Source organism: Lagopus leucura, unplaced genomic scaffold (genome assembly GCF_019238085.1).
Source record: "Lagopus leucura isolate 7727_CA_CO unplaced genomic scaffold, USGS_WTPT01 Super-Scaffold_1, whole genome shotgun sequence".
Lineage (NCBI taxonomy): Eukaryota > Metazoa > Chordata > Aves > Galliformes > Phasianidae > Lagopus > Lagopus leucura.
Window position 1 is genome coordinate 13,358,188 of NW_024962250.1, and position 23,240 is coordinate 13,381,427.

At 32.8% G+C, this 23,240-nt stretch overlaps 1 protein-coding gene across 4 annotated transcripts in view; it reads right to left on the reverse strand.

The window, feature by feature from the left end:
- The window catches only part of RYR3 (ryanodine receptor 3), a 189,206-nt gene that overhangs the window by 104,483 nt on the left and 61,483 nt on the right, over nt 1-23,240 (reverse strand). For all 4 annotated transcript variants that reach the window (XM_042883222.1, XM_042883045.1, XM_042883138.1 and 1 more), the window contains exons 13-31: nt 22,677-22,845; nt 21,543-21,678; nt 19,959-20,054; nt 19,183-19,301; nt 17,834-17,967; nt 16,812-17,053; nt 13,617-13,809; nt 11,011-11,227; nt 10,697-10,801; nt 9,267-9,370; nt 8,742-8,825; nt 6,861-7,020; nt 5,452-5,599; nt 4,290-4,495; nt 3,283-3,457; nt 2,053-2,261; nt 1,428-1,612; nt 690-726; nt 218-378 (exon numbers count right to left, since the gene is read on the reverse strand). In XM_042883222.1, coding sequence (XP_042739156.1) covers nt 218-378; nt 690-726; nt 1,428-1,612; nt 2,053-2,261; nt 3,283-3,457; nt 4,290-4,495; nt 5,452-5,599; nt 6,861-7,020; nt 8,742-8,825; nt 9,267-9,370; nt 10,697-10,801; nt 11,011-11,227; nt 13,617-13,809; nt 16,812-17,053; nt 17,834-17,967; nt 19,183-19,301; nt 19,959-20,054; nt 21,543-21,678; nt 22,677-22,845 — 2,880 coding nt within the window. The remainder of the gene's footprint in view (nt 1-217; nt 379-689; nt 727-1,427; nt 1,613-2,052; nt 2,262-3,282; nt 3,458-4,289; nt 4,496-5,451; nt 5,600-6,860; nt 7,021-8,741; nt 8,826-9,266; nt 9,371-10,696; nt 10,802-11,010; nt 11,228-13,616; nt 13,810-16,811; nt 17,054-17,833; nt 17,968-19,182; nt 19,302-19,958; nt 20,055-21,542; nt 21,679-22,676; nt 22,846-23,240) is intronic.

Genomic DNA, 23,240 nt, shown 5'->3' on the forward strand with positions numbered 1-23,240 from the left:
ACATTTTTTCAAACAGAATTTTCAAGGTAAATATACTCACTTTAAGAAGTCTAAGTAGAAGTCTAAGTATTTGTATATAAATGAACATAGAGCAGTTCTACCCCATTATTGATATTATTATTAGTTTAAATAAATTCTCAGAATGAAATCAAGCTTGTGAATACTTCACAGCTATATAAAAAATACAATTTTTAATAAGTAGTAAATAAATCCATACCTTTCATGAACCCTGCCTCTCTCATCTCCTAAAGTAACTGTCACTGTACAGTTTTTATTTATGTCAAAATTCTCACTGTAAAAATGATAGTCTGGTGTTACCCAACCAACCCAGACAGAGGATGGGTCTTGGCCAGCAAATATCCGCAAGGAATAAAAATACTGAAAAGAGGAAAAGAACATGTCAGTAATTAAAACTAATTTATTTTTCTGAAGAAGCGATCAAATAATGATGCAAAAAAACTCAATGTACAATTTTAATATAGATTTTTCAAAATAAATCATTTTTAATAGTAGATTGAGACAGAAGAGTTTATGTCTCAAGTCATAGAATTCTAGATGTTACTTATCCAGTATTCTATTGTAGCAGATGACTCAAAAGGTTTCTTCCAACAGATCAATTTCTAAGGAACATGATACCACTACTAAATCTTCAGAAAGCAAGAATTAAGCACCTCAGTATGATTACTTACTGTGGTAGAAGAAGCAGGAAATTCTTGACTGTGTTTTCTAAAGATAGAGGAAAATCAGTAAATTAGTTAAATGAATAAAACAGAAATAAAATAAATATAAGCATTCATGATTAAACTAAATGTACTTACAATCTAACTCATGCTTGCTAGGCATTGAGAACTCCTGATATCAGTAAATTAGACATGTAAAGACTTTACAGGCTATGTACATTGACCCAAAATATTTGCTGCGGTTAAGGTGAAGAGTTAAGTTTCAAAGGTCCTGAACTTGGCAGGACCTGGTATGTTTAAAAATCCCTCACAATCTTTTTTTCTTTGCATAGGAAGAAAATTTCACTTTTCCAATAGCTGTGAGCTATGAACTATCAGGAAAATGAACAGGCATCCATTGGGAATGGGATTCTCAGTTAGTTTTCCAGATTACATGAAGCGCTTTGCAGACCCCGCTGATTTCAGAAGGATGGCAGGTGCTCAGCAATGAATGACTGTAAGCTTTTTGATACATCCTTTCAGAAAAGATTCCCCAGTGTTATCTGTATGTACTGTTCTGCACTCAATTTGTTATAAAGTTATTAAAACTACCAAGAACAAAAACACCTCAGTAATACACATCCTACATATGTACTGAGTGCAAAATATAATAGGAAATTTTAAACATACAATAACAAAGAACAAAATAGAATATTAAATTTACATTAAGAGCATGAAATAGTATAACTAAAAAAACATAAGTCTAACCGTTTTTGAAGAGCATCAGATGAGGCATTTTCCACACCCATGCCAAAGTTGAATGATGAACGGAACTCAATGGGCATACTTAAACGACAATATATCATATCAGAATTGCTGTTTTGTGTACCAAATGTTTTGTGAGTAACTTTTAACCGAGGTGGACTCTCAATGGTTCCATCAATTCTCCATATCTAAAAGAAATAAGTCATTTTAACAAAATACTATTCCAAAAAACACACTAATAACTAATAGTGTGCAACTAGTGGATGAGATAACTGAAAGAGTTAAATTTTTTGAAATGAATGTAGAACTTTTCTCTTAGACCATAACATTAGCTTGGAGAGAAGAATATGTTCCATTAAGTTGACTACTAATTATTCTCAAATTGTTCCATATAACACCTTCAGAAAGAAAAGCACAGATTTTATTATATTAATTCACCTACTTAAATCTGTATGAATAGCAATGCTACAAGATTTTATACAAGATCATCTGGAATTATCTAATTTAACTTAGCAGACTTACATTTCAAGCTATGTGATGGTGACAGTAAGTATTAGTAAGGGTTTAATGTCTCAGCTTCATAACAAGCAGCTGATAAACAGCTGTCTCCCTAACATGTAAATGTTACCTCTATGTGAGGATGATTTTTTGGCACATTAACGAATGTTGGTAAGCGTTTACTAAACCACATAGCGACATCTCGGTTCATGTTCACTGCAAAAGGTTCAAAACCTTCTTGAAGACCACACATGGTATAATACTTGAATGTACTGGCATCCATTCCAAGGTTCATACGTCCAATCTGAGCTAGACCCAGTGAACAGATTGGAACAAAACCTATGGAAATGACATAAAAACAAAAGTAAAAGCACACGGAGTTATTTGGAGAACACAAACATACTATTTTGAATGTATCTAGTGTGAACTGAACTTCAGATCCTACAAGAAATGCACACAAAATGATAACAGTAGCAAGGATTTAAAGCTACGTTAAGTATTAAAGGCTGAGCTAAACATAATTCAACAGAACCCTGAGTACCCGGGTGGTGAATGGACATTACATGCACCATGTCATTTATTCAAACAATAAACCATTTAAACAGTTGTCATTACTAAGATCTGACTTGTGAAAAATTAACAAAAATGTCAAGAGGTAGCTTCTTAAGCAATCTGAAAAAAAAAAAAAAAAAAAAAAAAAACAAAAAAAAACCACCAAGATTTGCTCAAGTTAGTTATTCATTTATTAGGAGAATCAGTTATATTTGTCATTATTTTTAGGCCAATAAACCAGCCTTTATACAATTAACTGGACATCAGAATCCAAACCTGGCTAGACTGAAGTTACTAATGAATGTTATGATCTACCAGGACACTGAACTTCGAAAAGGACTTTGAGATGAGACAAAATTATCTCAATATATGTTTAAAATGTATTTTGTCATCAGTGTCTATACATTTCTGACCAATCTTAATCTGCCTATCATTCATGTTGGAACAATATAGATTTCTTTAATGTTGGTATTTTTTATGAGCAAACATTTTCCATTTCCAAGTAGCAGACAGCATCAATAAAAATATAACACTGTTGAACAGTTTTCTCCATCTCTCCTAACACAGAACTCAGAGCACCTTCAGTTAAATGCCAACAATTCCATTCATACTACAAATTCTTTCTCCTACATTTGAACCTTATGTCTTCAGAGAAGCTCAGATACTGGAAGGCTGCTATAAGCTCTTCTCCGAGTCTTCTCTAGGCTGAAGACTAGGGTTGTTTTTTTTGTTGTTGTTGTTTTGTCATTGTTGTTGTTGTTTTTGTTTTTTTTCCCTCATAGGCACACAAATATAAAAAGAAAATTACCGCTTTCTATTCCAAAGTCAGCAAATGCAAGTTCTGAACCTTTACTGGTTATAAGCAACTCCCCATTCAGAGTAAAAATAATTGATTTGTCATCCAAGTTTATCATGCATCCAACCACATCTCCTGGTTGCCAACTTCGTCCAAAAAACCCACTGCCTTGATGCCAACGCTGGCCCTAAAAAAAAATTTAAAAAATTAAAAAAAGGGTATATAAACAACACGCTAAAATTGAAAAATAAACAATTTCAGAGAAGAGAGATCAAAAGAGAATAAAATAGTCAAGACTAGAAATGCTTTAAGTGTTTTTATAGACAGCTAAAATACTTAGTGAATAAAGGTTTCTAATTTATTTATAACAACAACTTGGTCTCAATATCCTCATTAAGCAATAATGAAATTCTACTCTTAATTTTATTTTTTTTTTAAGCTTTGAAGTTCTCAAACTAACTTTCTAGAAGGATTGATTGATGGCTTTCAGGTAATTAAACTAATTAATATCTTAGTTATTTCATTTAAACAATCTAAGGAACTGTAACTTCATAAACGTGTCAACAGTGATTTGGAATCTGAATAAAAATCAGTGTTCATTGGCACTGCATGTGTCATTAGTGCAGTGTCATTATCATCTTTCAGGCACTTTAAGAAAGCTAGTACAAAAAGCAGAAACAACATAAAAAATACAACTGTGGTCCAGTCGTTGAAGAAACTTAGGTTTGGTTTTTTGAATTACCACTTGAAATGAATGATGAATTATGTTTATGCTTACAACAGACTTCCTTACTTTGATGATATATCCTAGGAAGATAGACATAAAACAACATACCATTGTTACCATAATTACAATGATCTGAATCAAAATGCAGGTACTATAAAGCAGAGGCCTGAGGTATCATTTAAGAATGAAAAATATTCCAGTAGTTGGAGTATGCAGGGAGGAAAGCCATATTGCCATTTTCTGCTCAGGTTGTTAATAGCTAAAAATAATAAAAGGGTGAGAATGCACTGACTTTGCTTCCTTCAAAAACAAATGCTTGGTCATCAGCTCCCAGTTCAATGTCAGGTCGACAGCCTGGCCTGGCCCAGCCAACACGCATATCTCCACCTGTTACAGCTTCAAATTCAAAATACCACTTTCCAGACTTCACTGCATAAGACTGTTCTACTCTGAAAAAACGTATCTTGTCAATGCTGACTTTTTCCAGTGTTTGGTCAGCTGTAAAAAATCAAAATAAAACACTCCATAATTAGGTAATATTGTATATGTCACTGTTTATCTTTTCAATCTGTATCCACTGTTTCCTATTTCTGAATATAGCCATTATCTACCTCAGCAAGTTTAAGAACCTTCATAGTAAGTGTTAGAAACAGAAGAAAAATAATCAGAATAATACACAGGCTAACACATTTTAATTCTATACAGGATGAGTGCCTATCCACTATTTAAAATAAAAAAAAATTACATGTCTGTCACTCTATGCAGAAGCTACAAACATATAACTCACTGGAGGTGACCTTAGAAATGTAGCCTTCAATCTAATGGAAAAATCCAAGAAAAATGTAGTTAAAAGTGCTTACAATCTTCTTTAGTAAAAATATTAATAAAATAAGCAATCTATGTAGCTTATGTATTTAGGAATTTACATTTCGAAAAATATTTAATACAATACTTTTACCTTTATTATATTAAAAATACTAGTAAATTGCTCTTAACAACTTACAGCTGCAGTCTAGAAAATGAAGTGCAGCATCTGATTATTTTTCAAATGCCTTCCTAGTTTTCAGTAAGCATAAATGTATTTCAAGCTTTTCATTCATCATGAAGAAACAGGAAAGGATGAATTGTCTTAGGAAAATCACTTAATTTCAGAACGTTTTAAGCAGCAATTTCCAAATGAAATCTGTCTACATGCACTCTAGCTTTTCTCCAATCTAAAAATTATCAAAATTTAATACTTATCCTACAATCAATGAAAACCAATATTAAATAAGCATAACTTCATCATACACAAGACACTCAAAATGTACATTTTCACCTTTTATTCACATCAGCAGCGAATATGCACTACTAGTATCTTATACATTTTATGTTTTGCCTATCTATTCCAACGTCTCAAGTTTCCCAGCACTGAGAGGAAATAAAAGGTCATGATTCTTACTGAATGTACATACCTATTTCTTGATCAGGTGGCTCAACATTATAACCATAGCCTGCAAATGTCCTAACAGCTTCACGGAGGCTATCTCTATTTGATTTTTTAGTACGTTCATCTAGTAATGCATATGGCACTAGCCGAGGATTACGTTTGTTCTTAAGATCCTAAAAGGAGTTACAAAAACAACAAAATCATATATAAACATGATTAAGAATGCATACAATGAGACAGATAATTGTCTAAAATACTGCTAGGATTACAGGAAAGAAACAATATTAATGAATAAAAGTTATACAAATTGAAGTAGGAAGACTATTAAACGCAGTTGTGAAAGATGTTAAAAATGTAAAGACAAGGCTACAAGAGAAGTATGCAAATATATACTCTCACATGAGGTTCAGAAAGGATGTCAGGATAAAGTTCTTTATTGAGAAGGTGGTTGGGCATTGGCACAGGTTCCCCAGGGGAATGGTCAAGGCACCAAGCCCGTCAGAGTTCAAGAAGACTTTGGACAGTATTCTCAGAAATGTGGTTTGAATTTTGGGTGCTGTGAGTTGGACTTCTTGTGGGTCTCTGGAGATATTAGTTAACATTGAACTGAACATGAGCCAGCATTGTCCCCAGTGGCCAAGAAAGCCAATGGCTTGTATCAGAAATAGTATTTGCCAGCAGGAGCAGGAAACTGATTGTCCCTCTGTACTCAGTTCTGGTGAGACCCCACCTTGAGTACTGTACTCAGTTTGCGGCCTCTCTCTACAAGAAAGACATCAAGGCCCTGGAGCATATCCAGAAAAGGACAACAAAGCAGTGACATGTCTGGAGCACAAGTTTTATGGAGAGTGGCCAAAGGGACTAGGAGCCTCTGGAGAAACAGAGGCTTAGGGGAGACCTTGCTGCTCTCTACTACTATCTGAAAGTTAGCTGTGATGAGGTGGGGATTGATCTCTTCTCCTGTGTAACTAGCGATAGAATGAGAAGGGATGGCTGCAAGTTCTGCCAGTGGAGAATGAGGTTGGATGTCAGGAAAAATTTATTCTCCAAAAGAGTGATCAGGCACTGGAATGGGGCTGCTTAGGGGTGTGGATAAGTCACCATCCCTGGAGGTGTTCAAGAAAAGGGTAGATGTCACACTGACTAACTTGATCTAGAGTAGTCCCAGGCATGAATTGATAGTTGCACTAGACGATCTTAGTGGTTTTTCCAACCCTAATGATTCTATGATTCTTTAAACTGAGGATATTTGGTGATTCTCATAGCCTGCAGCCCCACAGGCCTGGCAATCTATTCTTCCCCTGCTCCTTCACTTTTTCCAGACTTCCCTAAGCATTCAGTATTTAACCTGTTATTTAAAATTCCCAACTGGTGTTCTAGAAAACAAAATTCTATATTTTTTACTTACTCCAAATGTGTCTAAAACGTCCTCACCTGCTGAATGCCATAGGTCCATCCTTGCTTTATTCTGTCTTTTGCCCAGACATTATGTGCATTTTCTGCTAGTTTGTCAACTAGAAATTCTTGAGAAGGTAACAATTTCACTTCAGAAAGATCAAGAGGGGCAGGTTTATAACCATTTGACATGATATAACTGCAAGTCAACATGGAAAAACAGAAAGATATCTCACTGATCACATTTTAAAAAATTTTTGTGCAATATTAACAGAGAGCAATTTACTTTCTTACTTCACTTTTTCCACTTTCCTGTTTCTTTATAAAAATCCTGCTTTGCACTTGGCCATTAAGAAGAACAAAAAACATAGCAGTGTCTCATTTTCTAACTACTTATACGCTTTCTAATTAAATGTGATCCAGCTCTGCATGTGGGTGCTTAAAACAGTTGCTACGAAAATAAGAAACTGCTATTAAATGACTTCATCTTTCAAGTGTTTTCTATTTTAAGGACTTCTCATGAAATTATTGTTTTTACGTACAGAAGATGTTTGCATTATGAAATATGATGTTTTTGATAGACACCAGTAGGCCACATTTCCATTCTTTCAAAAGAACAAAACATATTTTAACTATTCTTCCCATTCTTCTACTGATTAGTAGGTTTAGTAGACTTTTAGTAGTAGATATCCTCCCTCCTCAAGTGTTTCACATAGTATATAGAGCACACTGCTATTTTAAATATATGCAGATATTCTCTTGCTCCAACTAGGTAACTCATGCAGGCAGTATGTATTTTAACAAGAGTCAGAAAATGATTACAAGATTTTTTGTTCCGTTATTGAAGACAATAGTGTCAAAAAAGTATTATGACAGAATGCCTGTAGTATGAACAATGGGAAAGGTTATTTTCCTTGCATATATATATATATACACAATATACATAATTTGTTTTTTTTTTTTAACAAAAGCCATCAAATGAATCAATATCATCTTCTCCCATCTCATAAAACTATCTTACTACTCAGTTTAAAAACCTAAATTTATCATGGAAAATGTTTCAGAAAAAAAGACACCTTGTGAGATGAAAAACTAATGAGAAAATCTAATGTGATAGGTATTCAGATTGCTGTTGCTGCCTTCAAATTTTGTTGAAGGACCTTAACCTTTCCTAGAAGGATTACAGAATTCCCTCAGGCAAGTCTAAAAAGCAGATGCAATGCTGAATCCATTTTTACTGCTCTTGAGGTGACTGCTACTGATTACTTATTATAGCCATTATTAGTTTCCCGATTGCCATAAGTTAGCAACCAAGTAAAAACTGAAGTAAAAAAAGATTGTAATTTGTGCCATAATCTACACATGTACATTTTTAAAAACACGTGCAGCATTTTACAACTGTCACTTTCTGATTTTTTAACTCTTGTTCTTTCTGTTTGCACAGAATTGACCAAATCTTTTAAGAGATGTATTAGTAATGTCTCAGAAATGTAAATATGTTGAATAAACACTTTCTTGGAAGGCAGGAAAAGGAGGTGTAAATTGAAACTACTAATTAGAGGCAAAGGGTACGAACTTTTTCAAGTAGATCCATTTGCCACCTTATATTATGCATGCTCTGCTTTGCTAGGTGATAGAAAAGCCCTGAAACATTGTTTTCAACTTTGGAACATCTATTCAAAAATCATGTAACTGTTACAACGCACGCAATTATAAGTTTACATAGCTATGGTATGTGAATAACTCTGCAGCACTAAACCACAATCAAAGAAAAAATAATAGAGCAACAATGGGTTCTGTAAGTCTACAAGGAGCACGTGGTTTATGTCAAGTATTTTTCTTAAAGATGTTACATTATTTTTGCTTGACCAATATCCTATAGTTGGAAATAGTATCTAATAGCTAGTGTAAGGTACATACTTTTTAGGAAGCTTGACTTTTTTAAGGTCTTCCTCAGCTTCTGGATTAGCATGAACAATGTGACATCCAAGGGCCAAAAGCGTTCTAATAATATAGAAAAACATCAGTAGTAAAGCACAACATTCTAGAGCTGATCCATTTCACTTTTTCCGTTTTGTTTTTAATATGAATACACAGAATAATATTTAAAAAAAAAAAACCATAAAGCCATTCAAAGTAATGGAATTTCAATACTTAATATTTTTAGTTATTAAAAACACGAAATTAAATATGTTAAAAGTTATAGAAGTCTTCCTTGAAAGTTACGCCTCTTCAACTAAAGCCAAAAAGGTTTGGTGCCATTTTCTTTTTCAGTTCTTCATCGAGAAATAACTTTCTAAATTTGTCTAAACATGTTCCTGGAATTTCTAGCAAAATCAATAAGACCACACCTTGATTCTAATGATGTAGCATGTTTTTATATCATACAATAATATAAAATATTTTGAATAAAGAAAAAAATAATCTTTTCAATTCAAAGCTCACTTGAGGGTTTCAGTTGACATTTGTAGATTATAATTCTTCTCTGTCTCAGGTAACTTTGAGAATTCCACAAGACAAGGATGATGCCTTTTATTATCATCCCGTATCTGTAAGGAAAAAAAAAAAAAAAAAAAAAAAAAAGAGTATTTACCTGATACTAAACGAAGAATGAAGCCAAAATCAGACCATTATCAAGAGTTAGAAATCTGCTAATTCTCTGCAATAAATAAAAGAATACAATTTACCTTTACTCAATGACAGTTACTCGTTATTACACAAATGAACTCTCCCATGATTGAACTCTCCCTGATTGATTTATAACGTGCACTTTTAAGAACTAACCAACAAAAAATAGAAAAAAAACAGCAATTTCATGGGTTCTGCATAAATACATCAAACACATGAAAGCAAGCCTGCAAACTCAATGATTACTACTGCATGCCAGAGCAACCTACAGAGAAATTTTGCATAATGAGCTCTATTATACCCATTCTCATTCAAAAAACTTCAATAATCATTTGGTCATGTTCTCATTTCTTTTTTTCTGAAATATTAAAGCACTGCATTTTTCTGATATTACTGACAATCTGGGTATTTCTGATGGTTACTTAAACAGACTCTTTTATTCAATGCCGAGTGTTTCTATCCTGGTGGCAACTAGTCACCTCATACACAGAAATAATTTTCCATCACAAAATGCTGATAACGTTAATATGGGCAGTAAAGCTCTAATCTTCAGCAACAATGACATTTTAGCAGATGCTAACAGAGTTCTCAGTGAGAAATGAAAGTAAATTAAACCCATAAGTGGAATAGCAGCAAGGGAAGGAAAATATTCTTTTAAAGTGCGATACAGTTATGATCATACTGCCGTCCTAGTAAATCTCAACTTGAAAAAAAGCCAAAAGAAATAACCTTAAAGCAGAAAGTAATCCTTAGAATTTTGCATTACTAGGGGAAGATACTGATTCTAGTCTAATTGTTGAATTTTGTATAACATTTTGAACGTAATATTTGTTCCCTATCTTTTAACACTTTTTCATTTGATAACACACTTTGGACATCTTATCTCTTTAATCTCCAGCATCAGAGTAACAAAGGAATTTGTTGTGGAGTTACGCACTGCTGGTATGATTTTCAGTAGAATTCCATTTTAGGGTAGTTAGGACATTTCTCAATGAATGTATTTTTCCACAGTGTCTCCTACCTATAGTGTTAAAATATGTGATTTATTTATAGTGCAAATTTGTCTCCTAATCAGTTGTTAATATAAACATTTCCTACTAGCTTTACATAATCATCTATTATCAGTAGTTTCTTTTTTTTATCTAGATGTTTCTAACCACCATTAAACACTCTGTTACAGGTCCCAGTACATTTTTCTGGTAGGCTATTTTACATGTCTGTACGTAGAGAGGTCATTCAAATCATACCTTGCCATATGTCCAGCCCAGTTCTATTTTATTCATTCCCCACAGTTCATGGATATTTTCTGCTAGTTTATCCCTGATCTTTTCAAGATGAAAAGGAAGAGCAATCTAAGAAAAGAATATAACAGTTCCACAAGTAAGAAAAGGCTTTAGTTTGACCAAATCCTGTAATAACAAGATGTATGAGTTTAATTAAATACAGTAAAACATACAAATGACGAATTGTTAAGAAAGATAATAAGTTAGCTTAGCTTCTGAATTGCTAAATTACATGTTAAGAAATATTTTACTATCTTATTACTGGGTATGTAACATACCTGACTGGTGTCTATAGGACAAGGTATAAATGAAGCTTGGGAGAGGAACTGTGTAGTACCCAGCAAGTCTCTCACTCCATCAGAATCTCTCTTATATTCTTTCACTGGTTCCAATTTCATCTTTTCTTTTGGAAGCAAGGCTTCATAACAGGGGGCATAGCCAGCAGGAGGCAGAAATTTAAACTCTCCATGACGCCCGCCAAGTAAGAAACGAGCTCTGTGCAATTTGCAGTGAAGAAATTATACTTTTAAATAGTTAGCATATACTAACGTTATAAACATATCATTTAGAGATGTAAACATTTGAGTAGCACATATAAAATGGTAGTTTATTTCATGTTTTAATAAGTACAAAAATAAATTACGAAGCATTTCTATTAGCAGATACTGTCAATATTAATGTCATCTACTTTTTTTTGAAGATCCATCTTAGCCAAAGCAAAAATAATTATTCAATCCAGCGTTGTATTGTAAAATAATATATTTCTTATGTAAAATCAAATAGTTATATGAATGAAGTGAAATTTGTACTGCAATTAAATGATCAATAAAATCTAATTTAACTTGGACTGATAGTCTGAAAATACCATAGGGACCTTTTATGTGCCACTTAAGATTTTTCAAATAACTACTCAGTGGACTCACACAAACAGGTGTTAATAAGAATCCAAAGGATATTGTGAAACAAAAGACACTTAATCATAACAGAGAAATCAAGAAAACAAAATTACACCAAGTGCTACTAAAAATGAGTTTCAAATGAATAGCCAGGATTCCTAATAAACCCATGAAGTTTTCTATTTCTTTTCAGAAATATCTTCTTTTCAGAGATATACTTTTCATTTAAATTTAAGAACATACCAGGAAAAAAAAAAAAAGCCCAAAACAATTCAACTTCATAGTTAGGTCCTCATGTAGGCCAACAATACAGGTAAACAACCATAACATTTGTAAGTGCATGCATTTCTCGTGATGGGATGACCAGAGGTTTACAACTTTTTACTTATAATTCTAGAAATACTAGAACTGTCAGATCAACCTAGTTCATAAACAGTAGATTTCATTAATAATTTTAAAGAGAAGAGATAGAGCATGACACGCAAGTTTTCTCAAACAAGATGTTCATAAGCACAAATAACTGAAATGGTTCAATATCCACAAGAAATATACCTTCCTTTACCTTCTAATTTCATTAATAATTTACTTTAAACATTTCAATGATCCCAATGCAGCTCAGTATCTGAGATGACAACTTTGAGTTTAGACTTCTAATCTCCAAGCAGACTGAAATAACTTAAGAATAAAAAGGAGGTCAATTTTATTTTAAGAACTAGAACTCTGACTTTCCAAGTAGGCAAAAGACAAATAAAAAAATGAAAGGAAAAGACTCTCATACAACAGTTTGATGATCACATCCCAGTAAATAGCTTGTTGCTTCCTGTCAATTTGATAAATTTTTCTAAGTTATAACAAACCACTAAATCTCATCTACTCTTTAAGATGGTCTAATTCCTGCTGAGAATTGTTTCCTCTTCGATCTTTTTTGCATTTCCCTAAGCTTCCACACAGGCTGCAACAGTCCTAATTCTGCAGAATCTCTTTTAATATCCGGATCACTAAAAGCATGGCTTTTTATCTCATTTTAAAAGAAATGTTCATATCTTTCATTTTGAACAGCATGCTTCAAGTTTACCTGACCTTAGAACCCTCCTGAAAATCAAATATATATTAAAAAAAATTTAACTCCTAGGCTCAGCCTACAAAAGATAAAAGTTTCAATCTTTCATATTATTTTCATATTTTTTCATATTATTTTCAATTTTTTCATATTATTATTTTCATATTGAAAAATTCTTCTTTATTTTGTGTACAGCTTTTCTTCCTACAATTGCTGCCTGTTAGTATCAGCAATAAATATGCTACAGAGGAACAGAAATTGCTCATATTAGAACAAACAGTGAATGCAAGGGCTACTCTTATCAATGTATTGGCTCTGTCAATACAACCATTTTGGCCACTGAAGTGCAACGACAACTTCAGATTTTCTGATAGATTTATCTCACTATTTAACTTTAAATTCTGTTTTTTTTTTTTAGATTTCTATTTCATTGTTTTAGCTATAAAACAGGTGAGAAATGGGCAACATCAATAAGAAGAGTGCTGCTTCACACCAGAGCGTGAGTTCCCTATTGTGAATATGGTATCAGTTTTACTAATGGTTTAGTGGGTTTTTTGTTTTTTTTTTTCAACCTCCTGCTGAGAATGCTGAATGGAATTTTTAATTAGTGTCAAATAAGGTGCTGTGTTTCTAATGTGCTTTTTTTTTTTCCACTGATAATTGGAATGAGACAAAATTAATTTCCCCTAAGTCACCAAATACCCATAATAGTAACAATTTTCAGACACTGTAACTTGGTCAGGTTACAAATAAGCTCAACATTTCACCCTAAAGTGAAATCATCCCTGATAAAATCAATACTTTCCTGCCTCCTTCCTAGCTGATAGTTTGCAGAACAGAAAAAAAATTGCATAGATTTTATATAAAATCAGATAACATTTTTTTTTGTGAAAAAATCCTAAAAGAAGAACAATTAACTAGTACTTACTTTACACCTGCTGATAAGCTTACAACAGGGAAGAAAAACCCTTCAGTACAGAAGTTCTCAAACATTCCTTGCACAGGCTGACCATTAATGCGGAATGAAATGCTGGGCACACCTAAATCCAAGCAGCAGCTAACTACATCATCAGATGACAGCAAATGTTGATTGACAGATGCCACAGCTCTGGGTACTCGACCTAGAATAAAAATAATCAAGTAACCAAAATTTGTATTTAAGAATGCATGCATTCCTAAATGCATTTAAGAATGAAGTGATAAATATATTTAGTGAAAGACATCATCAAGATTTTGTTTTCAGACACAAAGACATGATCTTGCTCTCATGTGTTTTATGAATTGTTCTGCTTTCAAAAACAGAGAATGAATTAAGATTGTTCAAACCGGTGCAGCAGAACAGTGCATGAACTGAGTAAAGCACTTGAGGTCTCTGACACCATTCAGAAGGCAGAATATGCACAGCTGAAATCATTTTAGTTCCTGCTGTAACTTGATGCAAGATTATTTAGACAAAGTAAATTATGCACCCTGTTTTGTTAAAACTGACATTGATATACTTCTCTCTTGGAGTATACTCCCAAGTGAAGTGCAACAGCCGATGTTTTGGAATAATATTTGTCCCTTTGTTCCCTTCCAGTCTCCTGTTTGATTACCATACACCTGGAGCTTATATTAAACTTCATCTGGGCCATCTATTATCAAGTACTACCTTGATTTAGTGTAGCATGTAGTGTTCTCCTGAGCAACCAGCCTATAACATTACACTTATGAACAGGATAAATAGTTTCAGAATCAACCCAAGTAGAAAGCAACATTAGTAGAAAAAAATAAACAAAACAACAAAACAATTGTTTATGAAAAAAAGTATTGTTTAATCTGGTGTACTGATAAACTCATTTAACTAAGCATCTTTTGAATACTGCATTCAAATAGACTACAAGTGTTAACTACATGGGCAAGATTAGCTTGCATTTCAAGTTGTATTTATTGGACCTGGTATTATGGCCTAACATATTATTGTAATTCCATTAGCATTTAATTTTGCATTAATGATTTACTGAACTATTGCATACACCTTTCAACTTACCTCCTCTCTCTCCCCTTCTCCCAACTCAGCCCTCCCTCCGAAAAAGAAGATTAATATGTACATAGAAATATTTTTTACACAAAAAAACCATGCAAGGATTTTGCAAATTTATTTGCTAAACTGTTAAATCAGCCTGGGTCTACAAACTGCACATTTACTTAAGATTTTTTAAAGAATTTTGAACAAGCTTTAATTATTATTTTTATTTTTTAAACAGGAACATGCAGAGAGCTAAAACCCTACGTAAAACAAAATGTTAAGTGCCCTCCAAAACAAAACTCTGCAATATTAATTGAATGTTTGAACATTCCAGAGAAAGGGTAAACAGAACTTTTTATCCATGTCTCATTCTTGGAAATGAATTTAGTTTTCAACTCAAATTTATCTTGAAGCAGACACACTCTGAAAAATAATTTATGATTATTAGAAGGTGTAAGCAAGAGAAAATGCAATCCTAGATAATAATAACACAATGTTAATGAACACTGGTATATAAACACGGTCAAGTTTATCATACATCTTAAGTACAGATCACAGTTGCCAGGGCTCTCGCACTGCTTTATGGCATTATAAGAGTAAGTATGGACAGTCTTAGAGAAATTCTAGCAACTGTTTCACTTTCTACCGATTTCTTTGTCCTTTCATTGCTTTCTCAGAAGAGACAGTAACTGACATAATCTGGGATATATAATTCTGTAATTAAATATTTTCTTGTAGCCCTATGTGATATTGCTTTTCTGAAATACAATTTATTTAGAGAGTATGTTAGGAAAATTAAGAAATTAAAAATGACTGCTATTATGCTTCCATGTTGCCATTTTATTCTTAGAATTAGATACCTGTTGTTTCTATGGCACTATACACTGACAAGGTCAATATGCTCTGTTCTGTAAGATACCTGTTTGCTTATAAACAGTATACTCTGGTTCCCTTTCCGTGGAGTTTAAGGAGTGAAGGATCATTTAAAAAACAAAAACAAACAAGATACTTTCAAAGCCTGTTTTCCAGTTAACTGCACACACCACAGGACATTCTTTAAAGCATCTGTAGAAGTTTCTTCTACTTTCTATTTTTTCCTGAACGCTTATTCTAAAGCGTGCACTATTACAAATTTAGTCAATCTGCAACACCCCAGATGATCCCTCCCGTAAACACTTATTGCTCCTCCAGAGCTCTCACTCGCATCTAGCTGACTGCAATGTGCAGTCAAGTCCACTTGCCTGTTAACTCACCCCATTATCATCTACAATCTGCATAAGCAAAGAATGGCTATTAAGAGGACAAATGTAATGTCACTGATACTTAAGAGAGCAAAAAAAAAATACAACATTGCTGCAATCCACTAACATCTTATATATATATATATATATATATATATATATATATATATATAAAACTGCTATAAAAAGCAGTTAATCACTTCACTGCAATACAAACCGTATCTTAGATATTAAAAAGCATTTATAGAAAATTTGAATTTTCTCTGCTAGGACTGTTTTCGCTCAAGTGTTCAATGTAAAATGTTTTTTTCAAAGATCATCAGTACAGGTTTTAATTTGATGTTGCACCACTGCAATATATATTCTAAAACCAGCAGAAATAGGAAATACTGCGTGGTAATTTCTAATTGCCAGAATTATCTTTTATGAATTGATTTACTGAAATCTAAATTCAGTTTATTCATCATACGTGTAAGGATAATGTCATTTAACTTCAGCTGTAGGTGCAAAGTGAACAAGTATGACTCTGTGTAGATCCATCCATAATGAACTTATCTAAGATAAGTACATCCACCAATTTTTAACAGATACACTTAAATCTTGATCTAGAGAACACCATTTTTAAATTAAAATCATGAAAATAAAAACCATCTGCTAAACAGCCCAGCTGGCATTACTCAGTACTAAAATCTCAGAAAAGCAGTCTGACCTAAAAAATTCTAAATTCACAGTATTCTGAAGTTCTGAATACAGCTCACTATAGATCAGTATGCTGTGTATGCACATACACGCATGTATGCACTTAAAAGGTACTGAGAATACAGGTTGGTAATCCCCAAATACAAGAATAAATGGGACTGAACAAAGTACTTACCAGACCACAGATGAAGGCCATCAAAACCAAAAGAGTATAGGTCATCTCCAACACCATTGCCACCCCATCCTTCTCCACCTCCAGGATAGGGGGCATAACCTGAAGTACACGCCCAGCCAACCCGTAAATGGGTGGGTTCTGCCGTCAGGAATGGATCAACCTGATCAATTATTAATTCAAAGTACCACTTCTTGTATTGTGCAGAGCCCTCAGCAACACCCAAAAATATGTTTGGCCTTATGCTAAAACAAGAAAACATAATCCAGTTAGTGTAATACATTAAATGTGGCACATGAGTTATATTGTTGTATAATAGTCAAATTCACTTCACCAATCTTACAATTATAGAATGGCTTGGGTTGGAAGGGACATCAAGGACCATCAGGTATCAATCCCCCTGTTGCAGGTAAGGTTGCCAGCTGCTACATCATGTACTAGATCAGACTGCCCAGGGCCCTAACCAATCTGGCCTTAAACATCTCCAGGGATGAGGCATTCACAACCTCTCAGGGCAACTTCTTTATAAATACTACATGTCACTATTTATAGTATACGTATTATGTATATAACTTACACCTAAATATTATGTAAGTGTAGATTTCCACATTTTGCTTATAGCATTTGATTTGAGATAGCACTTCATTAGTTAGACAGCTAGGAAATAAAATGTCTCTTAAAACACACACAATATGTTTACATATGCCATCATAATTATTAGATAAAGTCATACTCTGTTTTGAGTGAGAAATAAGCAACTTTCACCTTTCCATTTAATGTCAAAACAGATCTCAAAATCAATTAACAATCAAAATAAATTAACAATTCTCATTTGAACATGGTTGCCAGGACAACTGCCTTATCTCAGTGAAAATGGATTTTTAAGAATATATAAGCATATCTTAAAGTCTGTGTCTCAATATTGAAAACTGCAGAACATTTCTCAGGTTACAGGATTTTCTACAATTATAGAAAACATTTAAGTTCATTCTCTTCTAATATAATAATGAACTATTTCACAATACCTTGTCACATCATTAATCAAACGTGTTTGCAAAAGTAAGTCTCTTCTTGGCAGTAGATTGTCACAGATCAAGTTTTGATTGGCACGAACTGCAACTCCATTACAGACACAAAGAGAGCAAAGCACATCAAGAACCTGAAAGAGGAAATCAAAAGAAAGTTGGATAATGGTTTTTATTGTACGTGCTGTAATTCAGCTGTTAATTTATATTCAGAATATATCTAAGGGAAGGAATATAGTAGAAATTATCTTTTTTTTTTTTCCTAAATACAGATTGCATATAGTCTATAATACTTGTGGATAGCAAAAAATTTGTGAATGCATTCAGAACACAGGGTTTGCAAAATGCCTCAAATAAAGATTTGAGATTTTGTAGTTTGTTTTCTAATATAAAAAAGCAAGGACAATACAGATGCATGTCACCATTCTTCAATATATTTTCTATTCCATCTCATTAAAAATTTCAAAGGTAAAATTAAATACTTTGAGAAATTTACTGTGGTACAAAGAACTTCCTGAGCTGTAATTCTCAGATCGTTTATGAATCTGTTATCAAAACATGCTTTTAATATGATAAATAATCCACATGGAGTTTGAAAAATAAAACATTTAGAAGAATTCATTATAAAGCAAAACAGCTTAAGAAATATCTAAAACTTTTTTTTTTTTTTTTTGTAAGAAATTGACATACTTGTCTGAGAAATTAATGGTTACAACAGAATTGACAGTGGGCAAAACTCTTTAAAAGTGAGAACATAGTAACACAGTGCTTAATACTGAGGGACACAACATTCTCATTACAAACAAACAATCCAGAGATTGGATTCTCTAAGATGCATCTAAAGATGCATTTGAGCTTTGGTATGCCATCACAGAGATGATGATAGAATGGGGTAAAGCGTCATACACCACCCCCAAGGCACAGCATCAAGTTTACATTGACTTTGGAAACTCCTGCCCAACATAAGCAGATGCAGAACAGAACATTTGTGTCAGTCATTCTTATTCTCTGAGTAGGTCTGCAGAACTCTGGGTCACAAAGCAGGGTTTACTCTGTCCAGGTGCTAACAAAAGCCAGCTAATTAAAAAAAATCATAGATACAACTAGTTTTGGCTGATATTTTGATTGATATTTCTTAATTACCTATGATCATGTAGGCATATTTGCCCTACTTGAAACAGCAGAACAATTACATACATCTCTTTTTTAAATCTCAACAAAGCAATGTTGTAGACATACTTCAACTTTATTTGTTTAAAGGTGCTAGTACTACTTATCTCAAGTAGACGTTTCCCTGATTATTTTATTTTTTCCCTCCATCAAAACAACCTTAGTTTCTCCAAACATACCTTGTAATTGCGCCCATGCTTGTCCAACAGTGAAATAATAGATTTTATATGCTCCTCAGCTATAACATTTAAAGCTTCTGGGCTTTCAATCAAGATACAGTGCAACACTTCCAAAATACCTGAATAAAGATCACAGTAATAATGTTGTCATTAATCATCTTCACAACTAAACACTGTCCAAAAACTCAATAAATAGCAGAGTATCTTAAGAGATAATCTCTTCTACAGTCTAAAAAGAGAATAAAACCACTTGTTACTGATATGACTATGATGTGAAGTATGAAGATGTGAAGACATAAATGCATTATGAAGCACTTACTAGTGCTTTTATTTGAAAATAGACACAATTTAAAGAGAAAATGCAAGTATAAATTCTTCCTTTCAATAAGAGAGATAAAGTTTTTACCAGGGAAAATGGCATCATTTGATTTTTTTTTAACATCTCATACAAAAAGAAATTTCTGTTTATGTTATTTGCATTTGTATCTACAAGCAACTCTGTTCTTATCTGATAGTAATGAGACAGTAGTCTGATACTACACAGTCTGATTGGATGTGATACTGCACATACCAAATGAATGAAACACAAAACTGTTTAAATATAACACTTTGCTCATTTAAAAAACAAACAAACAGTGGAGATACGGAGATTTGTGCACTTTTTTTTCTTTTTTCTCTAATGCATGCTATTTTCAAGCAAAATTACTCTGATGACTACTCAAGCATGGCACCTGTGAAAGTTGTATTGATAGTTAATTCACACTGATAACTCTTACCTGAGGAAGATTCTAATCTGTCCAATTTGCTTATTAGCCAATCAAGGTTACTGGAAAACTGAGTACAATTGTTTCTGTTGCCACGAATGAGAGCAGCTAAAAAAATCCACACAAGACATAATTTTGAAACAGTAGATTTCTTTTTCAAAATCACCAATGTTGATCATATGTATCTCTACACTTCCATAATAACTTAACAAACAATCTAACATACCTTAAAGGTGATAATAATCTAAGTGCGATATTAACAAATAATTAAGATTTTCATTTGAGTATCAACAACAAGCATAACATCTAACAAGCATGAAGCTTTTTTTTTTTTTTTTTCAGTTCACAGAAGCTCTACTGAGGAAAGCAGAATTACACTCCTACCATTGGTTAGTAATAGAAATTATTTAACACCCTTATTTCATGCAACTATCAACATATTAGAATTGATATAGAATTTGATATAGAATTGACAGCTTTCAGTCTTCAGAAGCATAGAACACAGTGCTATTTGAAACTTCATTACTAGTTGAGTATTCTAAGCAATTGAGAATTTTTTCTTCTAGAAGTTATTACTGATCATAGAAATAAAACAAAGAAATAAAACAAATAGCATTTTGTAGATAACCAAAGATTTTTGTTTTGAAGAATTAATATTCTGCAGAATTTCTGCAGAAGAAAATCAAGACAACATCAGAAAAGTACTACAAAGAACAAAGGTGTTTTGTTTTGTTTTTTGTTTTTACAAAATACTTTTCTTTGAACTCTTAAAATTGCACTAAAATTCAGACAATAATATTTCATTACTTTCTTAAGCAATTAAAAGACTTCAACAGAAACAGCTTACTTACTGAGCTACTCATGTTTCTTGTGAATCTCACATTCCAAAGCTTGATTCCTACTTTGTTTTATTCTTGTTTTAACTCTTGTTTATTTTACTTCAGACTGTTTTTTCAATAAATTGAAATGCATCTAAAATTCTACCAGAAGACAAGATTCTCCTATATGAGGAAGTTAACAGATACATGTATTTCTCTGCCATAGAGTTTTGGTCCTATTGTAACACCAGAGCAGCTCGTTCTAGAAAGCTTGGCATTGAAATTGAAAATGGTATTTTATTTTTTATTTGATGTAATTATTTTTATTAATACTAAGCCTCAAGTGAAAAAATGGATTCTATAAAACTATGAATTCTGAATATTACTTTTAAGTTTCTCTTCATCTTCATAAACAGAAAACATTTTTTAGTTTTTCTAAATATTTGAAATAATAATTCATGTCAGCTCACATACCACAAGTAATAATAACGAAAAAAACACGAATTTGGCATGTTGCATCAATTTATTTTTCTAGCTGGAATTTAATTTTTCCATCGTAACACTGCTCAACAACCTCTATTTTCTGCAATTTGAGTCACTAAGTACATGGAAGAAATTCTACAACTTATGTGACAGAATGAAAAGCATACAAAATATTCTTTGGCAGTGAAGCAGTGAGTAGAATACATATCCTATATCCTGTACATACATACATACACATATTTATTTATTTATTTATTTATTTTACATATTTACTTTTTTTAATTGAAGAACTTACCAAGCAGTTCATAAAGGAGATTTAAAATTTCTTTCCATGCTGTACTGTTTTCTTCTCTTGCAATTTCTGCGAAATGAGCTGCACTGTTGTAGTCATTTAAACGATCAATGCAATTCAAAACTAGTGCCAGCATTCCCTACACACACATAAGAGAGAGGAAAGTCATCTACATGTGAAAGAAGAGTAGGTTGTCCTTTTGACAATTTTTTTTTTTTTTAACTGTATATGTAAAAGCACAATCCTTGTTTAAAAAACAAACAAACAAACAAACAAACAAGAAAACTGTGCTTACAAGATCAGAACGCATATTTTCCTAAGTCGAAATTACCTATGTTGGAGAAGGATTTTATACCACCCCTTTCTCTGCTGAGAGTATAAGGGGTAAGGAAAAAACAAAGCTGACAATTAAGGTTTTTACAATTTTTGAGAATATTTATTTTATACATAGTATCGTCCTTATATAGAAAAAAAAAAAAAGTCTATACACAAAGGAATTTTATTTGATTAATAAGGGTGGAAATTTTGCTAGTCAATAAAAAATCTGTAAAATAAGTTAAAACACTAGAACAAATTTTTAACTTTAGTTTGATTTTCGACTGAAATGGTACTGAAAACTTGCAGTGTGTCTCCAAATTTGAAAAGAAACAACTTTCTTTTCAGAAAGTAGCAATTCTACAATTACGTAACACGCATCCTCTAAAAGTATTCTTCTCCCATCTTCTAGACATAAAAATTTCTTGTTTCATGCCCTGGCGGACAAGACATCAGAAATAACATCTATGACTCATCTAAGTTTTATTATTCATTTCAGGCATCCAGCATGCGTACATATGCAGGAAAAAAAAATATTCTTAAACACAGTATTTCTGTTAATGCTGATTAAGGATGCCTATAAGTATTAAGATCAAATTTTATTAGACAGAGTTTGTGGCTTATACAAAGTGTTTACGTGAAAATTACAGAACAGCAAGTTATATGGTGTTACAGTCTTACTATATACGCATAAACTATGTAACCATTAGTTTTAACCATAACGTTATAACCATTATAAACCATACATGTTTAGATTTCTCTGAACATTTGTGACACTGCATACATAGAATTAATGTAACGTAACAAGTTATCTCTCTCTACCTCATCTTTGAATAGGTTTTGTCTGTTTTTGAGGGACCGAAGCTTGTTTTGCTTATCTTCATGTTCCAGGTCTTCTCCAGGAGGCTGGAAGTACTTGATCAGGTCTTGCAGAGTCTGAGCCATCTCCTCAACAGGCAGGGCAATGGGTGATAGTGTTCTGTTGTTCCCACTAAGGAAAAAAATCAAATAATAGTTACTGTCTCTCTACTAATATGCTCCCACACCCTTTGAATATCCTTAAATCTATTTCACTGAGTATGAACGTATTGGTTTAAACAAATGACATAGGAATGCTCACATAATCATCTACATGACAGAAATGAGTGAAGAAGTTGTTATTTTTCTCTTCTCAGAAGAAGTTCAGCCTTTTACCCTAAGTGCTCTTACTGTGTGTAATATGTGACACAGCATTAGGTTCATGAAAGAAGCCTGCCCCTTTGGTCTGTAAGTCTTGCAGGTAACCACCAAGGTGACAGAAAATTCAACAGGATGGGTAACTAAAAGGGTACAAATAAAATGTTGCTGCCAAGATGTTGAAAAAAATAAGATGAATTCTCTTCAGAG